Source organism: Azolla caroliniana, unplaced genomic scaffold (genome assembly GCF_043228905.1).
Source record: "Azolla caroliniana isolate FFs.n. ecotype wild unplaced genomic scaffold, voAzoCaro1.0.p SCAF_4, whole genome shotgun sequence".
Lineage (NCBI taxonomy): Eukaryota > Viridiplantae > Streptophyta > Polypodiopsida > Salviniales > Salviniaceae > Azolla > Azolla caroliniana.
The window spans coordinates 14,984,002-15,003,983 of record NW_028230439.1 but is presented as its reverse complement, the minus strand read 5'-3'; the positions used below and the strand labels follow the sequence as shown (position 1 = coordinate 15,003,983).

The 19,982-nt window shown below is 40.5% G+C and overlaps 1 protein-coding gene across 1 annotated transcript; it reads right to left on the bottom strand.

Annotated features, from left to right (window-relative positions):
* Positions 1-13,490: 13,490 nt before the first annotated feature.
* On the bottom strand, positions 13,491-19,295 carry LOC147865123 (uncharacterized). The gene is made up of 10 exons (XM_087317873.1): positions 19,052-19,295; positions 18,076-18,176; positions 17,806-17,904; positions 17,604-17,714; positions 16,317-17,483; positions 15,716-16,162; positions 15,512-15,616; positions 15,175-15,432; positions 14,972-15,097; positions 13,491-14,860 (listed from the first exon to the last, which is right to left on the bottom strand). The coding sequence occupies exons 1-10, from the start codon at positions 19,278-19,280 to the stop codon at positions 14,711-14,713; spliced, it is 2,793 nt and encodes a 930-aa protein (XP_087173999.1). The 5' UTR covers positions 19,281-19,295; the 3' UTR covers positions 13,491-14,710.
* Between the last annotated feature and the right edge of the window lie 687 nt (positions 19,296-19,982).

Genomic DNA, 19,982 nt, shown 5'->3' with positions numbered 1-19,982 from the left:
GGATGCTTGACAGTGAGCACACGGGCTCGGCACGGGTTATCAGTTCCGGAGCTGTGCCAGACAACGAACAATGAGCTCATGGGCTCACACATTGATCCCGCACACTAAAACGGGAATAGAACAAATGTGAGATCACAAGCTCAAGACACGACAAACACACGTCAAACAGAAAGGGCGTAGAATTACCTAAACACGAACAAAGACTCAATATAACTAATGATTAATCAGAGAAAATAGAAGATTACAACCGGACACGGCTGGCAATAGAGCTACGAGCTCCCGAAACTCACACACATAGACACTAGTGAGCCTCCAATCGAGAGCACATGGGCTACCAACGCGAAACGGAGGGCTCATAGCTCATCGAGCGAAATAGAGATTAGGAAAACAGAAATCTACAAAGCTCGATCTGGCAGCAATTCATTCTCCCAAATCGTGGATCCCTCCTCAGTCTCCTGTCCCTCCTTTTATAGTTCAAAGAGGGAGAGACCGTTACACCAGGCTGTTAAGACAACCGCTTTCTGACCCTCGATTCTCTCCTCGATTCCCTCACATCATATCTTCTCATTCCTCTCTATTCGTGTGGGACATTAAAGTACCCGTCTCAATCACTCAACCTAGTATTTATTAGTCCTATGTTATTTACACACTTTATACATTAAGACAAATTTCGTGTGCATCCACACACACCCCCGTTCACGTGCATCCGGCTCTGTTTTCTTCCTCTGACCGGAATCATTCACGACAACATGTGCATACCCAAGTGCGGTAGCCGTGGGCTTGTTGTCCGTGATCGGGCGGCTATTCCGGAGCAGTATGTGCGTCTGAGCCCATGTGCTCATCAGTCGGCATTCAGAGACAGATCCCGATCGGATACGTGTCCGGACCGCGCTGCAACGAAGTTATCCAGATAATCCATTTTCCTTACCGGCTTTGGAACTGCACTCCGACGAAGTTATCCGGACACTGATCCGGTTGATCCTTCTTCCTTTGTTGGGTCCTTGGTTCGAGACCATAGTCGTCCCGCCCCGTTTCAACACACACTCGCGGAAATCCGCAACAACATCTAGCAATTGACTTGTCGACCAAGAGTTGAATTGTCCAATTCTCTCCGACCTTGCATTGCGACTCACAGAGCGCAATACACCTCGTGCAAAATCTAGTTTATCATGCAAGGACGAAGCATATAGTATGTCCGGTTTATCATAAACTCCAATCAACTGTTACTATGAGCTTCGTCTTTGTGCCATGATAAACTCTTCACTTTGTGGTTTTCATCAAGCTTCACATCTCCGACTTGTTTTATGTCATGTTCTTGTCTCCACAAAACCTCTAAACTATTAGAAATATGTCCCTCCTATGGGTGCAGCCGACTTGTCAGGCTGAGTGCTGACAGTTGAAGTCATGGAGAGTCAATTGGGTGAGTCGACTGAGAGAGAGTCGACATAGCAGATGATCCAAGTCAAAGACAAGACCGACTAATCGGGCCAACCGAAGGGTTGACGACAAGTCCGATTAGTCGGGTCGACTGGACAGTCGAAACTAGAATCGACTAGTCGATCAGTCGGCTAAATAACTATTATTGTTATAATAGGAATGACAATAGCAGTGGATACATTTGTTAATAGCCCATACATTGTATAAGTATAAATACACTTACTAGGGCAAATTAGAGAGATGTGTGAGTTGAACATAATAAGGTGTTAGCCTCCGGAGAGAGAGAGAGAGAGAGACAGTGAGAGAGTAGTGCCATAGTTGTGTTCGTAATAGCAGACGCCAAGAGCCCTATGAAGCTGATACACCCCACAGTCGAGAGTGTTGTAATCTTGTCCTTTGTATATCCACTGTATAGTGAAGCTTTGTTCTCCCATGGTTTTCTCCCGTTTAGGGTTTCCACGTAAAAATCTGAGTGCACTGTTGTGTGTGTGTTTTGCGTTGTATATCTTCAATTTTTTCCTCCTGTGGATCAATGATTCGTCTCTCAACATTCTAGTATCAGAGCTTGAGGTGCAAGCATGGAAGGAGGTGTGAGCAGCTTCCCAAGTGTGATAGTTCTGAACTCTCATAACTATGCAAACTGGAAGATAAAGATGGAGGACCTTCCCATGGTCAAAGACCTATATGAGCCAATCAACAAAGAAGAAATACCCATGGGAGTAGAGTTGGAATGGAAACTTCTTAATAGAAAGGCAGTGGCCACCATCTGACAATGTGTCAATGTAAGTGTACTTCAACATGTGGCGAACGACACAAATGTTAAGAACCAAGCTCAACAAAAGCATGTGATGCTTATTGGTAACTCAGATCTTCTATAGTAGCTATTAGGAAATTAGCTACTATTAGACATATAGGTAAAACAACTATTTAGTTGTTCACAACTACTTAGCTACTCACAGCTACTTACAGTTATTTAGCTACTTAGAGCTATTTAGCTACTCACAGCTAATTATCTACTTAGAGCTATTTAGCTACTCACAACTAATTAGCTAAATATTGAAGTCACTTATATACTTAGGTTAAAAAAATAAGAGTGAGTAGGAGAGTGAAGTAAGAAGAAAATAGAAAACAGACGAGAGAGGTTTTTTTCTCTGTGTAATGAAATAGAAGCTTTGGGTTGCTACTGAGGTGAGTCTTCTTCCCCCCCTTTTCTTTCTCTCTTGAACACACTAATGATCCATCACATCACGATCCAATGTGCATTAAGAAGAGCCGTGGAGCCTTCATAACATGGTATCAGAGCAGAGTTGCTCGTAAAGAAGAATAGACTATATAGATCCGAGAAGATTTCTTTGGTTGCTGATCTGAATCAAAGAGTTGCTTGTTAAAGTTAATCGTAGCTAAAGCCCTAAATTGAAAGAGAGATGGTTGCTGAAAATGGAAGCCAAATAGTCACAGAAAAATTGGATAAGAAAAATTTCCCTACGTGGAAATTCAGAATGACAAATTTCCTAATGGGAAAAGGATACTGGAATTACATTGACGGAGACCTAGAAGAGGCTCTAGAGATCCCTAAAGAAAATGCAACTACTGCATAGATCAAAGCATTTAAGGATTGGAATCAAGGGGCAAGAAAATTATTGCATTGGCTGTCACTTGGCATCTCATATTCGATGCTTGGACATATACAATATGCTTTGCTTCCAAAAGAAGCTTGGGACAGTTTGGTGAAACTATTTGAAGTGAATACAAAGGCAAGAAAACTTCAGTTGAAGACTGAACATACCTTGGAAAAAGGTAAGAGGTTAGTCAAAGAGTATGCTCTGAAAATAAAGAGCATATGTGAATCACTTGCTTCTATTAATGTGAAGGTAGACGATGATGATAAGGTAGAAGTATGCTTAAGGGGTTTAGGACCTCAATACAAAAGCTTCAAAACATCCATTCTCACAAGGGATAGTATCCCAAATTTTGCAAATATGGTTTCAATGCTAGTAGTGGAAGAAAGAAACCAGATTGAAGATATAAACAAAGGAAACTTTGAAACTGAGGGGCAAGCTCTCTACAATAGTGTTGGAAGAGGCCGAGGAAGAGGCCATGGAAGATTGGGTTCAACTAGAACCAATAATAGTTATCAACGAAGAGGACAACAAGCTATAAGTGGAAGAAACGACATTAGAGGCAGGGGGAGCAACCGAGGTAGAGGTAAGCAAACATATTTGAGTGATGATGGTTGTTAGTATTATAGAAAACCAGGTCATACACAAGTTGAAGGTTATAAAAAGCAAAATGATGAAAAAAGAGGGAAGAGACAGCAAAATAACTATGCTTCAACTAGTGAAAACGGTGATAAAGAAGGTGTTTTTGTGATGCAACGTGAAACAACAACAGTGGCTAAATGTTCACAAAGATGTAATGAAGATTATATGTGGTATGTAGATTTTGGGGCATCTAATCATATGACCGGACATGCAAACTGGTTTGAAAGTCTAAGAGAACCAGAGATTCCTGGTTATGTACAGACAGGTGATAACACTACTCATACAATCGAGCATGTTGGAGATATTCCATTGTGGGAAGAAAGAGGAAAAAAAAGTATATGCAGAATGTTATGCCTGTTCCATACCTTGCAAAAAATCTGATTTCTGTTGAACAGATAGTAGAGCAAGGAATGCAAGTGGTGCTTTATAGAGAAACATGGAAAGCTGATTGCAAAAGGAAAACGTCAAGGAAGTGTGTTTGTTTTAGATATGGATATGCCGAAAAAGATTACATCCATGTTTGAAGGAGGAATGAATGTAATCTCAAATGTAGAAACATGGCATAAACGAATGGGACACATAAGTATGCAAACTTTGCAAAATATGTTGAGAAAAAATGCAGTGGCTGGACTGCCAAAGTTGAAAGAATGTGAGATGAGCAAAATATGTGAAGCATGTCAATATGGAAAGCAAAACAGGCTACCTTTCTCTCATGAAGGACATATAAGCAAAAACTTGTTGGATCTAGTGCATACAGATATGTATGGGGACCAACAAAAAAGGCCTCAATTGGTGGTTGCAGGTTTTATGTAACATTCATTGATGATTGCTCAAGGAAAACATGGGTTTACTTCATGAAAGAGAAGAGTGAAGTATTTGATTGCTTTTGTAAGTTCAAATGCATGGTAGAAAAGCAAGTCGGGACTAGAATAAAATGCTTAAAGTCTGATGGAGAAGGAGAATACTTCTCAAATGAATTTTCTGTTTTTCCATGCAATCAAGGAATAAGGAGACAGTTTGCATGTAGATATACTCCACAGCAAAATGGAGTGTCTGAGAGGAAAAACAGAACTTTGGTAAATATAGCAAGAGCTTTGATTACAGAAAAAAATATGTCATTGTATTACCTAGCTGAGGTTGTAAACACAACAAACTATATTCTAAATAGATGCATAACATCTGGAGTACATGTAGTAACTCCTGAAGAATGTTTCTATGGCATGAAACCTAGTTTAGGACACTTAAAAGTGTTTGGATGCATTGTTTATGTTCATGTACCTGCTGAAGTAAGAAGTAAGCTTGATCCAAAAGCTGAAAAATGTGGGATATTCAGCGGAGCAAAAAGGGAACCCTTTGACAAAAAAGATTGTAGTAAGCCATGATGTGATATTTGATGAGTTGGGCGGCTGGTACAACCCAAAACAAAATGTAGAAACTGACGAAGACAATGAAAATGAAGACATGGATAAATCGGAAAATGGAAGAGATTGTCATGGAAATGGAAATAAGGTTGGATAGCAAAGTTCAACATCAATAGAATGTACTAGACCATCTGAAAACTCAGGTAGTAAATCTGATTCAAATGCTTGGAGTGGAAAAAATCTAAGACATAAAAAAGATGATGATAAAAAGGGAAATAGAAGATGCCAGAATATGAAATGCTTGATGATGGATCTAGAAACATGGGAAGATGTAGATTCAGATGTATCATTGGATGAAGAGTTGGGTACACAAGTGCTGAAAATCTCTAGTGTTCAAAGAGCAGTGAAAGATGCAAATCAGAAACTGAGAAGATCAGATAGAGAGAGAAAAATGGTTGAAAGATATGGTTATGATACATACATGGCTATGCATTATGCATATATGTCTAAAGTGGTATAGATCCTTGATCCAAATAGTTTTGATGAAGCAAAAGTTAAGAAGAAATGGGTGAATGCAATGCAAGAAGAAATGGATGCATTGGCTGAAAACAAAACATGGGATTTGATAAAATTGCCAAAAGCAAAAAATGTGGTAGGTTGCAAATGAGTCTACAAAACAAAGCGTGATTCAAATGGGAATGTAAGTAGACATAAAGCAAGACTTGTTGCAAAGGGATATGCTCAAATGCAAGGAAGTGATTATGATGAGACATTTGCACCGGTTTCAAAAATGGCAACCTTGAGGACACTATTTGTTGTAAGTGCAACCAAAAGATGGTTTCTGCACCATATTGATGTAAAAAATGTTTTTTTACATGGGAACTTAGAAGAGGAAGTGTACATGTGTCAACCACTAGGATTTGAAGATAAGAAGCATTCAGAATATGTTTGTAAGTTGAAAAAGGCTCTCTATGAACTAAAACAAGCACCGAGAGCATGGCACAAAGAACTTTCAGAATCTCTAAAAAAAATTGTTTTCAAAATGTCAAAGGTTAATCCATCATTGTATGTAAAGATTGTGAATGATTGCATTGTTATGATTTTGATTTATGTAGATGATTTAATCATTGGAGGTGATTCTATGGATGAAATAAGCAATCTGAAGAAAAATCTAGAAATACAGTTTCATATGAAGGATTTGGGAGACCTGAAATACTTTCTTGGTATTGAGATAATCATATCTGAAAGTGGAATATATATGCTGCAAACACAGTATGTTACAAATGTGTTGAAAAAGTATGGAATGCTTGGATGCAAACCTATTGATGTACCACTGGATAAGAACTACAAATTGAGAGTTGATTTGGGAGCAAAAATAGTAGATGTGAACATGTGCAGGTCTATGGTGGGCAACCTCATATACTTGACTATAACAAGACCTTATTTAAGTGTTATGTAGTTGGATTAGTCAGCCAATTTATGCAACATCAAACAAAGCCACATTTGGATTGCATTAGAAAAATTTTGAGGTATGTAAAAGTTACTCAAAACCATGGACTATTTTACAAGGCTGATCTGGACATAAAGTTGGAAGGATATACAAATGTTGATTGGGCTAGAAGCCAAACTAATAGAAGATCCACGAGTGGATATATGTTTACATTGGGAATTGCAACTATTTCATGGAGTAGCAAGAAACAAGTTGCTATTGATGGGAGTTATAAGCATTGGTATGATAGTTGGAAAGCATGAAGGAAAGAAGATTGAAGATGATCTCAAGAATGGATAAGTTGAGCTTGAGGGGAGTGTTAAGAATCAAGCTTAACAAAAGCATGTGATGCTTATTGGTAACATAGATCTTCTATAGTAACTAACAAGAAATTAGCTACTATTAGACATATAGGTAAAACAACTATTTAGCTACTCACAACTAATTAGCTAAATATGTAAGTCACTTATATACTTAGGTAAAAAAAGTAAGAGTGAGTAGGAGAGTGAAGTAAGAAGAAAATAGAAAACAAACCAGAGAGGCTTTTTTCTCTGTGTAATGAAATAGAAGCCTTGGGCTGCTACTGAGGTGAGTCTTCGTCCACCCCTTTTCTTTCTCTCTTGAATGCACTAACGATCCAGCACATCACGATCCATTGTGCACTAAGAAGAGTTGTAGCACCTTCGTAACAACAAATGCCTACGAGATGTGGCAGAAGCTGTCAGGCTTATATGAGAGGAAGAATGCCCTCAACAAAACATCCTTGATGAGAAAGAGCGTGAGATTGAAATACAGGGACGGGGAAAGCATAGTCGAGCACGTCAGCACATTCATGCGGTATGTGAATCAACTTGCAATGCAGGTTCCCCTTTGAGGATGCAATGTAGGTCATCCTGTTGTGAACTTTGCGAACAGCTGGGAGAACCTGGTGGTGACTCTCAACACATCGTGTCAAGAAGAGAACTTGTCTCTACAAGCGGTAAAAACAAGTATCTTGAACGAGGAGACAAGGAGGAAGGACAAGGGAGTCTTGTCCCAGTCGGAATCAAACGTGGCTCAACATATCGGCAGAGGAAGGAACCGACAAAGAAGTCCAAAACGAAGGGACAAATCCACGCCAGATTGAAGTCCAGAGGTAAGCTCGTGTGCTTTTATTGTGGAAAGCCTAGGCATTTCCACAAGGATTGTCGACATCTTAAGAAGGAAAAGAGTGTCGGTAATAATGTCGAACCCAAGAAGATTCCTGAAGAAAAGAACACTTCAGCCATTGCTACGAGCAATGAAGAACTTGTGTTCATTTGTGAATAGACAAGTGCAAATCTTGCAAGCGAAGAATGCACTTGGGTGATTGACTCCGGTGCATCTTTCCACATTTCCGTCGAGAGAGTATTTCTCGACTTACATAGCCGGTGATCATGGTTATGTAAAGACGGGTGACAGTGGGGAGTGCAAGATAGCCGGAATCGGAAGTATCTATTTGACGACGTCGACAGAGTGTCAACTAACTCTGAAGGATGTTTGACATGTCCCCGATATCAGATTGAATATGATATCGACTGGAAGATTGGACTACGAAGGCTACAATGGTAGTTTTCAAAATGGCAAGTGGAAGTTCTGTCGAGGAAATATTATAGTGGCCTAAGCACATAAAGAAGGTGCATTGTATATGATGCAAGCCCGATTGTGCAAGTCAAAAGTGAATGTGGCAGCCAACTCGGTAGGGCAGATATGGCATAAGAGGCTAGGCCACATGAGTGAGAAGGGTCTGCATCTATTAGCCGAACAGAAACTTCTACTAGAGGTAAAGGGAGTGCACCTGGAGAAGTGCATCGACTTCTTTGTTGGAAAGCATAACAGAGCAACATTCCACTCAAGACCACCAAGAAGAAGAGAAGTGTCATTGGAACTAGTACACACAGATGTGTATTATGTCGATGCTCTGTTGCATTGAGGTGGATAGTACTTTGTGACTTTCATCGACGACTACAGTAGGAAGCTGTGGGCTTTCGTATTAAATCAAAAGATCAAGTATTGCCGTTCTTCAAGGAGTTCTAGGCAAGAGCTGAATGGGAGCCAAATCAGAAGTTGAAAGTTATCTGAACCGACAATGGTGGCGAATATAGAGGGCAGTTCGAGGAATACTGCAACGCCCAAGGTATTCGAATAGAATACACAGTGCCGAAGACCCCCAAGTTGAACAGTCTTGCAGAGAGGATGAATCGAACAATCATGGAGAGAGTAAGGAGCATGTTGTCGCATGCTCAACTGCCGAAAATATACTGGGTTGAGGCAATGTACACAGTTGTTTATCTTATCCAGAGGTCTCCCTCAGTGCCATTGAAGGGTGATGTCCCACAGAGGGTGTGGATAGGTAAGGATTTGTCGTACCAACACCTAAGGGTGTTTGGATGTTTAGCTTATATGCATGTGCCTAAGGATCAAAGGTCGAAGCTCAACAGTAAGTCGAAGCCATGCATATTCATGGGATACTCAAAAGTTGAGTTCAGTTATAGGCTATGGGACTTAGTCGACAAGAAGGCAGTGAGAAGTCGAGATGTAGTCTTCTTGGAAGACAAGACGATAAAGGACAGGAAGCAATAGAAGTTGGAATCGACTTCCTAGTTAACCTCGAGTACCGTCGACTTAAGGCCAAGTGAACCAACACAATCAATCATTCGGAGACAGGCAGTCAACACAGCTGAATCCGAGTCGGTCAACTCAGAGAGACCGACCGACTATGAGTCAGAGTGCAAAGTTGTTAAGATCGATCGAGGAATACGAGTTGGAGTCGTCCAACCTTGAGAAGTCGGTCGACATACATACCCAAGCCGAGAGAAGAGTTGGCAGAGACATCCGAACGAGAGCCAGCGACGAGTGGAAGGAGATACCTACTCAGAGAAAGAAGTCGATAACATATGCCAGTCAATACATGCTCTTGACTAATGAAGGTGAACTAGAGTGCTATGATGAAGCCATTGTTGACGAGCGTAGAGAGAAATGGCTGAGCGCGATGCAAGATGAGATGGACTCCTTGCATGAAAACTACACCTACGACCTTGTAGAATTACCAAAAGGTAAAAGAGCACTGAGGAACAAATGGGTCTATAAGGTGAAGACTGGAGAAGTCGACAACGCGCCTAGGTATAAAGCATGCATGGTGGTGAAGGGTTTCCAACAGAAAAAGGGTGTCGACTTTGATGAGATATTCACTCCAATAGTAAAGATGGCATTCATAAGAATTGTTCTGAGCATAGCTGTCAGCATGGATCTAGAGATCGAACAGTTGGATATCAAGACAACATTCTTGCATGGGGAACTGGATGAAGAAATCTACATGGAGCAGCCCGAAGGCTTTGTGGAGAAAGGGAAAGAGAACCTAGTGTGTGGACTGAAGAAAAGCTTGTGTGGGTTGAAACAAGCCCCCCGCCAATGGTACAAGAAGTTCGAGTCCTTCATGGTGGAACATAGGTTCCAGAAACACAGGTTGATCATTGTGTGTTCCTAAAAAGGTATGATGAAGGAGACTTCTTGATTCTCTTATTATATGTAGATGACATGTTGATAGTCGGTCAAGATACAAGGAAGATCGATAGCTTGAACAAAGCATTAGGCAAGTCGTTTTCCATCAAAGATCTTGGACTAGCAAAGCAGATATTAGGGATGCACATAGTTCGAGATAGAACTAAGAAAGTGTTGTGGTTGTCACAAGAGAAATACGTGACGAAGATCCTAGAAAGATTCAACACGTCGGAATCAAAGCCAATTGGCTCTATGTTACGGACCAATTGCAAGCTAAATGCCAAGCAATGCCCGAGAGGGGAGAAGGATAAGGCCGAGATGAGGAAAGTACCATATGCATCTGTCGTCGGTAGTTTAATGTATGCTATGGTCTGTACGAGACCACACATAGCATTTTTTGTGGGAGCAGTAAGACGATACATGAGTAATCCAAGCATAGAACATTGGCAGCTATAAAATGGATACTCGGGTATTTAAAAGGCACCTCAGGTGTGTGCCTTAGGTATGGTGTCGGAAAACCCATGCTCGAAGGGTTTACCGATTCGGACATGTCGAGGGATGCAGACTCGAGTTGATCCACGTTTGGGAGTGTGATGACCTATGCAGGGGGAGCGGTGTCATGGCAGTCGAGGCTACAGAAGTTGGTAGCTTTGTCGACCATAGAGGCAGAATACATGGCAGCAGTAGAGGCCGGCAAAGAGCTGATTTGGATGAATAGTTTCCTCAGTGAACTCGGAATGAAGCAAGAAGAGTTCTTGCTCCACTATGATAATCTGAGCCCATACATCTAGCCAAGAACGTTGCGCACCACTCCCGAACCAAACATATACAGAGGAGATATCCTTGGTTACGGGAGAAAATGGAGGACGGAGAGTTTACACTTGTGAAAATCCACATTGATGACAATGGATTTGACATGTTGACAAAAAACCTACCGATGGACAGACTTACAGTCTGTCAACAGAGGATAGGACTAACAAACTCCACTCATAGGAGTGAAGGGGGAGTTTGTTAGGAATATGTCCCTCCTATGGGTGCAGCCAACTTGTCGGGCCGAGTGCCGACACTCGAAGTCATGGAGCGTCAATTGGGTGAACCAACTAAGAGAGAGTCGACATAGCAAATGATCCATGTCGAAGACAAGACTGACTAGTCGGGCCGACCAAAGGGTCGACGACAAGTCCAATTAGTCGGGTTGACTGGACAGTCGACACTAGAATCGACTAGAGTCGATCAATTGGCTGAATAACTATTATCGTTATAATAGGAATGACAGTAGCAGTGGCTACATTTGTAAATAGCCCATATAGTGTATAAGTATAAATACACTTAGGGAAAATTAGAGAGATGTGTGAGTTGAACAAAATAAGGTGTTAGCCTCTAGAGAGAGAGACAGAGAGATAGAGAGAAGAGTGAGAGAGTGATGCCATAGTTGTGTTCGTAATAGCAGACGCCAAGAGCCCTGTGAGGTTGATACACTTCACAGTCGAGAGTGTTGTAATCTTGTCCTTCGTATATCCACTATATAGTGAAGCTTTGTTCTCCCATGGTTTTCTCCCGTTTTAGGGTTTCCACGTAAAAATTTGAATGCACTGTTGTGTGTGTGTTTTGAATTGTGGATCAACAATTCGTTTCTCAACATTAACCTACACATGAAATCTTCCTTTTTAGACAATTAGATCTCCTCTTCCTTCACTCGATTATGGGACTATATAGCAAGCCACATGTATACACATAGATACACGTATACATACATACATAGATACATACGTGCATAGGCATATGCATGCAATCATTCATTCATCCACATACATGCGCATACGCACATACAGACAATCTTACATGCATACAATCATACACATACATCCAATCTTATATGCATACCATCATACACATCGATCATTTAAACATACACACTCATTCACACATATGTACAATCTTACAAGCAAATAGTCATAAATGTAGTTGCCAAAGTTTCAAGTGCACCTCAAGGAGACCATGGGTTTAAGTTCTCCATTATCTATGACATTTTGTGCTCAACTTTTTTTAATTGAGGTGACACAAACTAAACATTTTTTAATCAAGGAGGTGGCATTGCTTACTTGAAAGCTACACAAGAAGTTTGCACCATGATCCTTGTAGTCTTTCATGTCAAGGATACAAGAGGATATACACATGTGTAGTCACTCTTTTATGGATGAAAAAAGTCACAATCAATATGGAAAGTTAACCATATAAAAATGTGCAATAAAATATGGTTATGCTCGTAACACGTTGACTGGTGCAATTGTAACAATAGGCTGATAGATGAATCTTCGCATATAATGTTGTTATAGATGGAACGCATTAGGCCAATCAAGTAAGCCGCTTTTGAGTGATTCTATACTAGGGAATAAAAGAAACGAGTGTAGATGCATGTATTATTTATTATCATTTTAGTAAAGTTATTATTAAGATGTGCTAGCTATCATTCATTAAGAAGCAATGAATGATATGATTACCCATTTGATATTTTTCATTCTAGGTACGAATAATGTTGAGTTAATATTTGTCAAAGAATTTTTGTTTCATGCCATTGATCTCAATCGTACTCTTGCAATGAACAATGTTTTCTCAAAATCAATTGGCTTAATCGTTGCTAGCATGCTAGAAATTGCAACTTGACAAGCATGCTATGAATTTGTGTTTGCTCTAGCTACAATGATTCAATTAATATAGCTTGTTTGCTAAGAAATGCACCTCCTTGGTAGCTAGGTTCAAGTTGTAGCCTTTGAGCGTTTTTTTCTTAATACTATTGAAGAAAATCCTTTTTAAATAAATAAATAATAAATGCACAAGTAGCAGCATCACATCGAATACTTGGCTATGGCATTACCAACAAAATTAAAAATATAATGCTACATGATATTGGTCGGGCAATACATAAACCCTCGCCCTCATCCATTTCTTGGATTTTCAATTAATGCCACTCCCAATTATCAAAGCCAATAGACCTATCTTTTCCCATTATCTATTTGCAAAACATCTAGATCATGATATAATTTTGAGATATTCTCCAAAGCATGAACATTATTTGCACAAAGTTCCAGCATTAATGCAAATTGAACATTGTTTTGTGCACATTTAGACCAATAACATCATTCTCGAATTAAATACTACTAGCTTTAACGTTATGAATTTGGGACAGTTTCCCACTAATATTGGGGTTTCCTTTATTTCTTAGATGGTGTCCATTCTAAGCATAATAAAAAACACGCTACAGTACATAGACATCTGGTCTGAAATTTATAGCAAGGTTCTAAATATTTCAGAGCAACGATTATTCACATGATATGAGCCCTTCTATTTCTAGAGAGATATTTTCCTGGATTTACTTATTGACACAATCTTATGGCAATCAGTGCCCACCTTAATTGCCAAATACATTGTAGACTTCTATTTACTATTCTGATGAATTAATCAGGTACAACTGCGAAGGTTTATTACAATCACTGCAGACTTCGAATGTTTTTTATGATTTAAGCACGTAACTACTTCTATCTAATATTCTGATGAGTTAATCAGGTACAACTCGAACTCCCACTGTTTTCTTGAGCATTACAACCACTGCAAATTTCTAATGCTTTTTATGAATTCCGTAGGTGAGTTCTGCTTCCAATGTGTTCTGACTTTTATTCCCAATTTTTTCTTGATCATTATAATCACTGCTAATTTGATATTTTTTATGATTTGAGCACGTACCAAGTTCTGCTTCCAATATTTTCAACTTCCACTCCCAATGTTGTTGTCTTGAGAATTACAATCACAGCAAAATTCTAATGTTTTCTATGACTTAAGCATGTAACGACCTCTGATTCCAATGCCTTCCCGCTATTCTGTCTTCGAGATATTTAGAAGAAAAGTCTGAGTCTTATCAGACTGTCAATGCTTGTCCTCACTAGACCATATTAGACATAACAACTCAACACTTTGAGTGAACTTCATGTGAATAAATCCACATTGCAGCTACACCAACGCCACAGATGATTCAGACACAACCCCATTCATTTCAGTGGTACGTTCTCTAAATTATTACCCATGTTGAGTCTTCTCCAGTTGAGATGCTGTTGAAAAATACACCCGATTGCCAAATTGCTGGCAATCTTAACTCGAGTTGAGTTTTTGTTTAAAAATACATACAATTGCCCCAAATGGTTGTTGATAAAGGCTTGCATGCCTGGGAGAGCAGGCATACTTTCTGCCTCAAAACTGAGTTTTCAGTTTATTTACAATGAGAACTCCCTGAAAGTTTCTTGTCACTGCTGTTAAAATAGTTTGCCTTGCAGAAAAAAATAAGCATAGGCAAAGCTGCACATTATACGCCTCTGTACACATCTACACCAAACTCTTCCTGATTATCTGTTCCTAAGGGTTCAAATTAATCAAACAAAACTGTTCTTTCTGAGCATCTGCAGGAGAGCCTCAAATTGAAACGAAGCTTAAACCGAGGTTCTGGAGTGAGGATCATGGCACTGAACTATCTTCCGCAGAACCAAGAACCATTATTTTTCTATCTCCACTGCTTCTCCATTCATACCAGATACTCCAAATCCAGTTCCAACGCTTTCTCCGATCAATGATGCACACTTCCAAAAGAGTTCGCATCACCAAGATTCAGCCTGAAAGACTAATTGCCTTAACTGGGGAAGTTGCCCAAATGCAGCCAAGTCTCGGCAATCGATTTTGCTACAACAGAGCGGCACTACAGGCAACTTCCGGTAAATAAGAACCTGCAACATTTCTCGGAACGAATCCTGCCAAAGGAGATTTACACTTTTAAGACCAAGAGAACCTGCACATCTCTTGATTCATTTTAGCCGTGTTTCTTAATCAGTTAGACTGCAATCAGCTTAAAAATTAATTACCTGAACATGACACATGCCAAATGAACCAGCGCCTACATTAATTCCTGGATGCAGAGGATCATCTATCCATAATGCAATATGTCTATTCCGCCTTTGCCGTTTCCCACCCGGACTGCCATCAAGTCCCTTCAAATAGACATATGATCAAACATTCAGAATCGATTCGTTAACACTAACATCTTTACCTCCAAAACATGCATTACCTTCAATACAATTTTCTGACATGTCAAGTCTTCAGATCCAAAGAAGTTCAGAAAACCCAGAAGCAACGTTCCTAGACAATGGATACCAGAAGACTCACTGAGTGCTAACACTTTCTCAACAGCTTTTGCTGCTCTTTGAACATAGTATTCACCAAGACTACAATTGTAATCAGGACCATTTTCCAAGTTCTGGATATCAAAATGCTTTGGAAGGACAGATTCTGCATGAAAATCCTCAAATAATCCCTCCATGGCTCTCTGCAAATTCAATTCCCCTTATGACAACAATCAAAGAGAAGAGAATCAAAATAAAGGTAATAAACTATCAAGAATGTACCTCCAAGTAAAAGGTGATGAGTAAAGTCAGGGAGAAAGATCCAAGCCCACCCAAATAAACATTACTTAAGCCCTTATGGTGCAAAAATGACTTCAAAAGTAGCACCTGCAAGAAAAAGCAACACGATATATTGTTTTCTTTTATAAGTCATTCAAAATTTGTGAAAATGTTCCAACAAGACTTTAAAGAGAAGACATAACTTACAAGTGGTGCAAGAGCTGGTAACTCCTGGATTTTTTGGAGGACATACTCACGAGCTCCTCCTCCCGTATGCTGATTCCGAAACTTACCTATCGTTGAGAGCTTGCCCGAGCCACCAAATCTATAGGCTTGATTCCATTCATACGCAGTGCCCCTTATACCACCGATTGTGATGTCAATGGAAATTGAAGGGATAGACAGAGAACTATCTGGTAGCCTCGCGAAAGGTTGATAGCAACACTTCAGTACAGGCACTGACGCAGTGTCTATCACATTGTAGTTCATGCACCATTTCTGAAATTTCAAAAATGATCCAATCTCCTTCAACAGAGAAGCAGATATTTGTGACATAGACATATTCACCATTGGTGGTACAAAAGGTGCATCCACAATTGCAAGATCAACATCACTGTGCTGCAGGCACAAGCCTGAAGCAAAGGAACCAAACACCTGAACGCACCAAATGTATCACAATTAAATTCATAGGAAAGTCTATCAAGAGTGAGATAAGACTTGGGAAGAAATACAAGGAAATCTACGTATTAAGAAGCGCTTTCAACAATAACACGAGAAAAATGAGAAGCGTGTGGATTAATAGGCTAACCTCCACATCAGCTTCAGGCCATAGCATCTTCACACAGGATCTGACTGAATCTATTGCAGACTCCACGTGAAGTATTGTCTCAGCAGACGGTCGAGTGAGTCTTGCAAATTGCAATATCTCTAAGTGCAATAATTCAATGGGTGATGCAATGGTCACAATTCTTGGCATTGATGGCATCAGATATACTGGGAAAGAGCTAGGTTGAATGAATAAATGTGGCATCACTGCCAAATCTCCCTCCCCTTCTTCTGACTCCTCTAGGTGATCTACTGGAGGCTGGGCATATTTCCCATCTGGGGGCAATACTGGCATACATTTGCCTGACCCAGACTGCGCAGGAAGTTGAACAAACAGACTTGATGGTAAACAGGAAGCTGTACCATCCACCTGTCTTTCTGGAATACTAGGCAGAGAATCTTTGATTTTCTCCTCATTAAGACATTGCTTCAGGGACAAACGTGAATTAGATCGCATACTTTCGGCCATCCCACTTACTTTATGCATGTGCACAGGAAAACCAGTACAGTCTCTTGGTTCTGCTAGTGCAGGAATCTGAGTTTCAAGAAACAGAGGCTGCCACGGTGCTGGTATCGAAGGAATCGTAAGCATGCCCTCTCCACCTTCCAACAGCAGATGGTGTGAACAGTTCTGACCAAAATTGACTAACCCGTTGTTCACAGCTGGATCATTCCCATTCAAACGTAGCATGTGACATTCATTGTGATAATTTGGAGCACAATCAAGACCCTTTGAATGGTTCATGTTCCAAATGTGATAGTGATTCATAAGATTAGTATGATTTCTCCCCAAGATATTGAGATGCACGCCTGCCATTTGAGTCGCATTATAAAGCATATCTTCTTGCACAATGTCAAGGTGATCAATGCGCACATCATTTAGCACTACTTGACACAATTTGTCACTCAGAAAATCTAAGTTCATGCTATCACTAAGCACACTGTCTTCAGATGGAGCTTCTTCAATACACTCTTCCTCCCCATTATAGGTTCCTTTGCTGGAACACTCACTTTGACAGTCAAAATCTGACCTGGACGCAGATCGTGGAGAATCACAATCACATGGGCTAAACGGCAAATGGAAATCCCTGGCATTTACCCCAAAGAACCCTCCCTCTGGAGCTCCAAACAATCTGAGAAGTTGTTGTACCTGTCATCACCAAAAATATATGAAATGTTACAAGCAACACAACCACACCATCTACTCAAGAAACTGCCATACTTCTAGCGAAGTACCAATGTCCAATGCACAATGGCATTTGGGACATACCTGGTATCTTGTCAGCTCCAACCTGAACTTATGCCCCTCAAAGTGATCCAGAACAGGCCGAAAAGTTTCCTCATTCAACGGTGGCCTCTGGAATCTCAAGCGAACCCTTACCTATAATAGTTAGAGATGACAGATAAGTCTCATCAATAGAATCATGATAGGAACCATGGATCGTATAATTCTATGCACATAGAAGGCTCACCTGAGCAGGGTACCTTGATTCTGGTCCCTTCATGAATTTAGTTTGCTCAGTATTTTCCCAAGCGTAGGGATCAAGGTTTAATCCGCCATCACTTGTTGCCTAGAGTTTCATGCAAAGGAATGAACATCACCAATTTAAGCAATCATTTAGAAAGACATCAGAAATCAAAAGAGATCATGCGAAAGGACGTTCGTAACTTCAAATCACATAGTGGAACATCACAAATAAATAGAAATCACATTAACGAATATTGCAAATCACAGTAAATACTTCGAAGACTCCACAAAGACATCGGCTTGAATAGTTGAACAAGAAGAGTGGCATCCCTCGTCTGATTGCACGCACAGACTCAGCATGATGAGCTGGTAAACCTGGAGAACATAATCACAGCAGAATATATGTATCTCCAATATTTCTAATCTCACAAATCTCCTTCGAACATGCAGATAACATTGCACACATTCTAACTACTTTATGCCTATTCAGTATCTAACTCTTGCCTGACCTATGGTCACAAATTTCCTTCACATCAAACAGTCTTCTCGTGTCACAAGATCTCCTTCACAAACCAGAACCAGTTCAGAGAAAATCTGAGTGCTTCACAATTAATCCATTGGCAAAGCTTGAGTAAGCCAATCCTCTTATTTATGCATATACTAAGAAGACCAAGTCCTCTTTGCATTTAATCAATAGTTGAACCTTACCATAGCTAATTCTACTCATGCATATATTAAGACAACATGAATCCTGGTTGACCTAGCTGATTCTTTGGTGACACGGCTCTTCATAGAAGCATCTGTCCTGGGCTAATTCTACCCATTCATGCATTTAGAAAACCTGATTGCTGCTTGACCTAGACGATTCTTGGTTGCAATAGCGGCTGTTCATACAGAGATATCCATATCAGACAGATTCTGAATGCTTCCCCTTGAATCCATTGCCAATTCATGCTTAACCAGCTCCTTCACACAAAGACAAACCATTCGCACAAAATTGAACTGATTCATGTTTACTCCACAGGAGAGTCTTGATTCAACAATCTCATTCCCCAAGAGAGAGGCAGTTCAGGGGGAATCTGCCTCCAATGCACTTAATTGATAGCCGTCTCTCGCTTTACACTTTAGTTTCTTGGTTTCCCTGTACGTTTCACGATTGACCTGGCCGTTCTTGATTGACCTAGTGTATAGGAGCATGGTAAAAGAAGAGATTAGAGGGAGAGAGAGAGAGAGAGATGAGAAAGACTCACCGAATATCCTTCTGTCCAGATCGGGGAGCGTATCCTTGTTGCAGACGAAAATGAATCCTGCGAATCTGTTCTGCCAACTACCTTCTTCTCTCCGATGATGATGATGATGACGATGATGGTGGTGGTGGTGGTGGTGGTGGTGATGGCGATGTTCGTGGTGCACATTCAGAGGAGGTTTCCAGTCGGGCTCTATGGGGGCTGTGGAATACAACTTCTTCACGGCGACCATTTCTTCTTCGGGCAAATAAATGCAGGAGGAGGATGATGGATGGATGGATGGATGGATGATGATGATGGTGATGATGATGGGAAGGAAACCACAGACAGACAGACAGACAGTCAGACAGGCGCACAGAGAAACAAACAAACAAACGTGTACTGTACTACTTCCTGTATGCAAAGACAGAGAGAGAGAGAGAGAGAGAGAGAGAGAGAGAGAGGGGGGGGGGAGGACGTGCAGGCAGGCAGGCAGGCAGGCAGGGAGGGAGTGTTGTGACGTGGCGAGAGAGAGAGAGAGAGAGAGAAAGAAAGATATGTATTGCCTTAGAGAATGAAAGAGGAAATTGCCGTTAAGTTTGATGGATTGATGCCTGTGTTGTGTTTGTGTGCTATTGTTTTGTTACACAGACACTCTTTTCTTTCTTTCTTATTTTCTTCCGGTTTGTCTCAGACTTCAGTCACGTATGGTATGTTACAACATGTACTGTACGACATGTATGTATGTATGTATGTATGTATGTATTTTGTGTATGCGTAAGTATACATACATACATATACAGTATGTATTTATTTGTGTTTTAGTCTCGTTTTCTTTTTCACATACTCGCCCCCCCCCCCCCCCCCCCCCCCCCGTGCGTCCATATCGTTTAAAAAGAAGAAGAAGAAGACGAAAATCAATCATCATCCCCACTCTCCCTTTATTTGTTGTTGA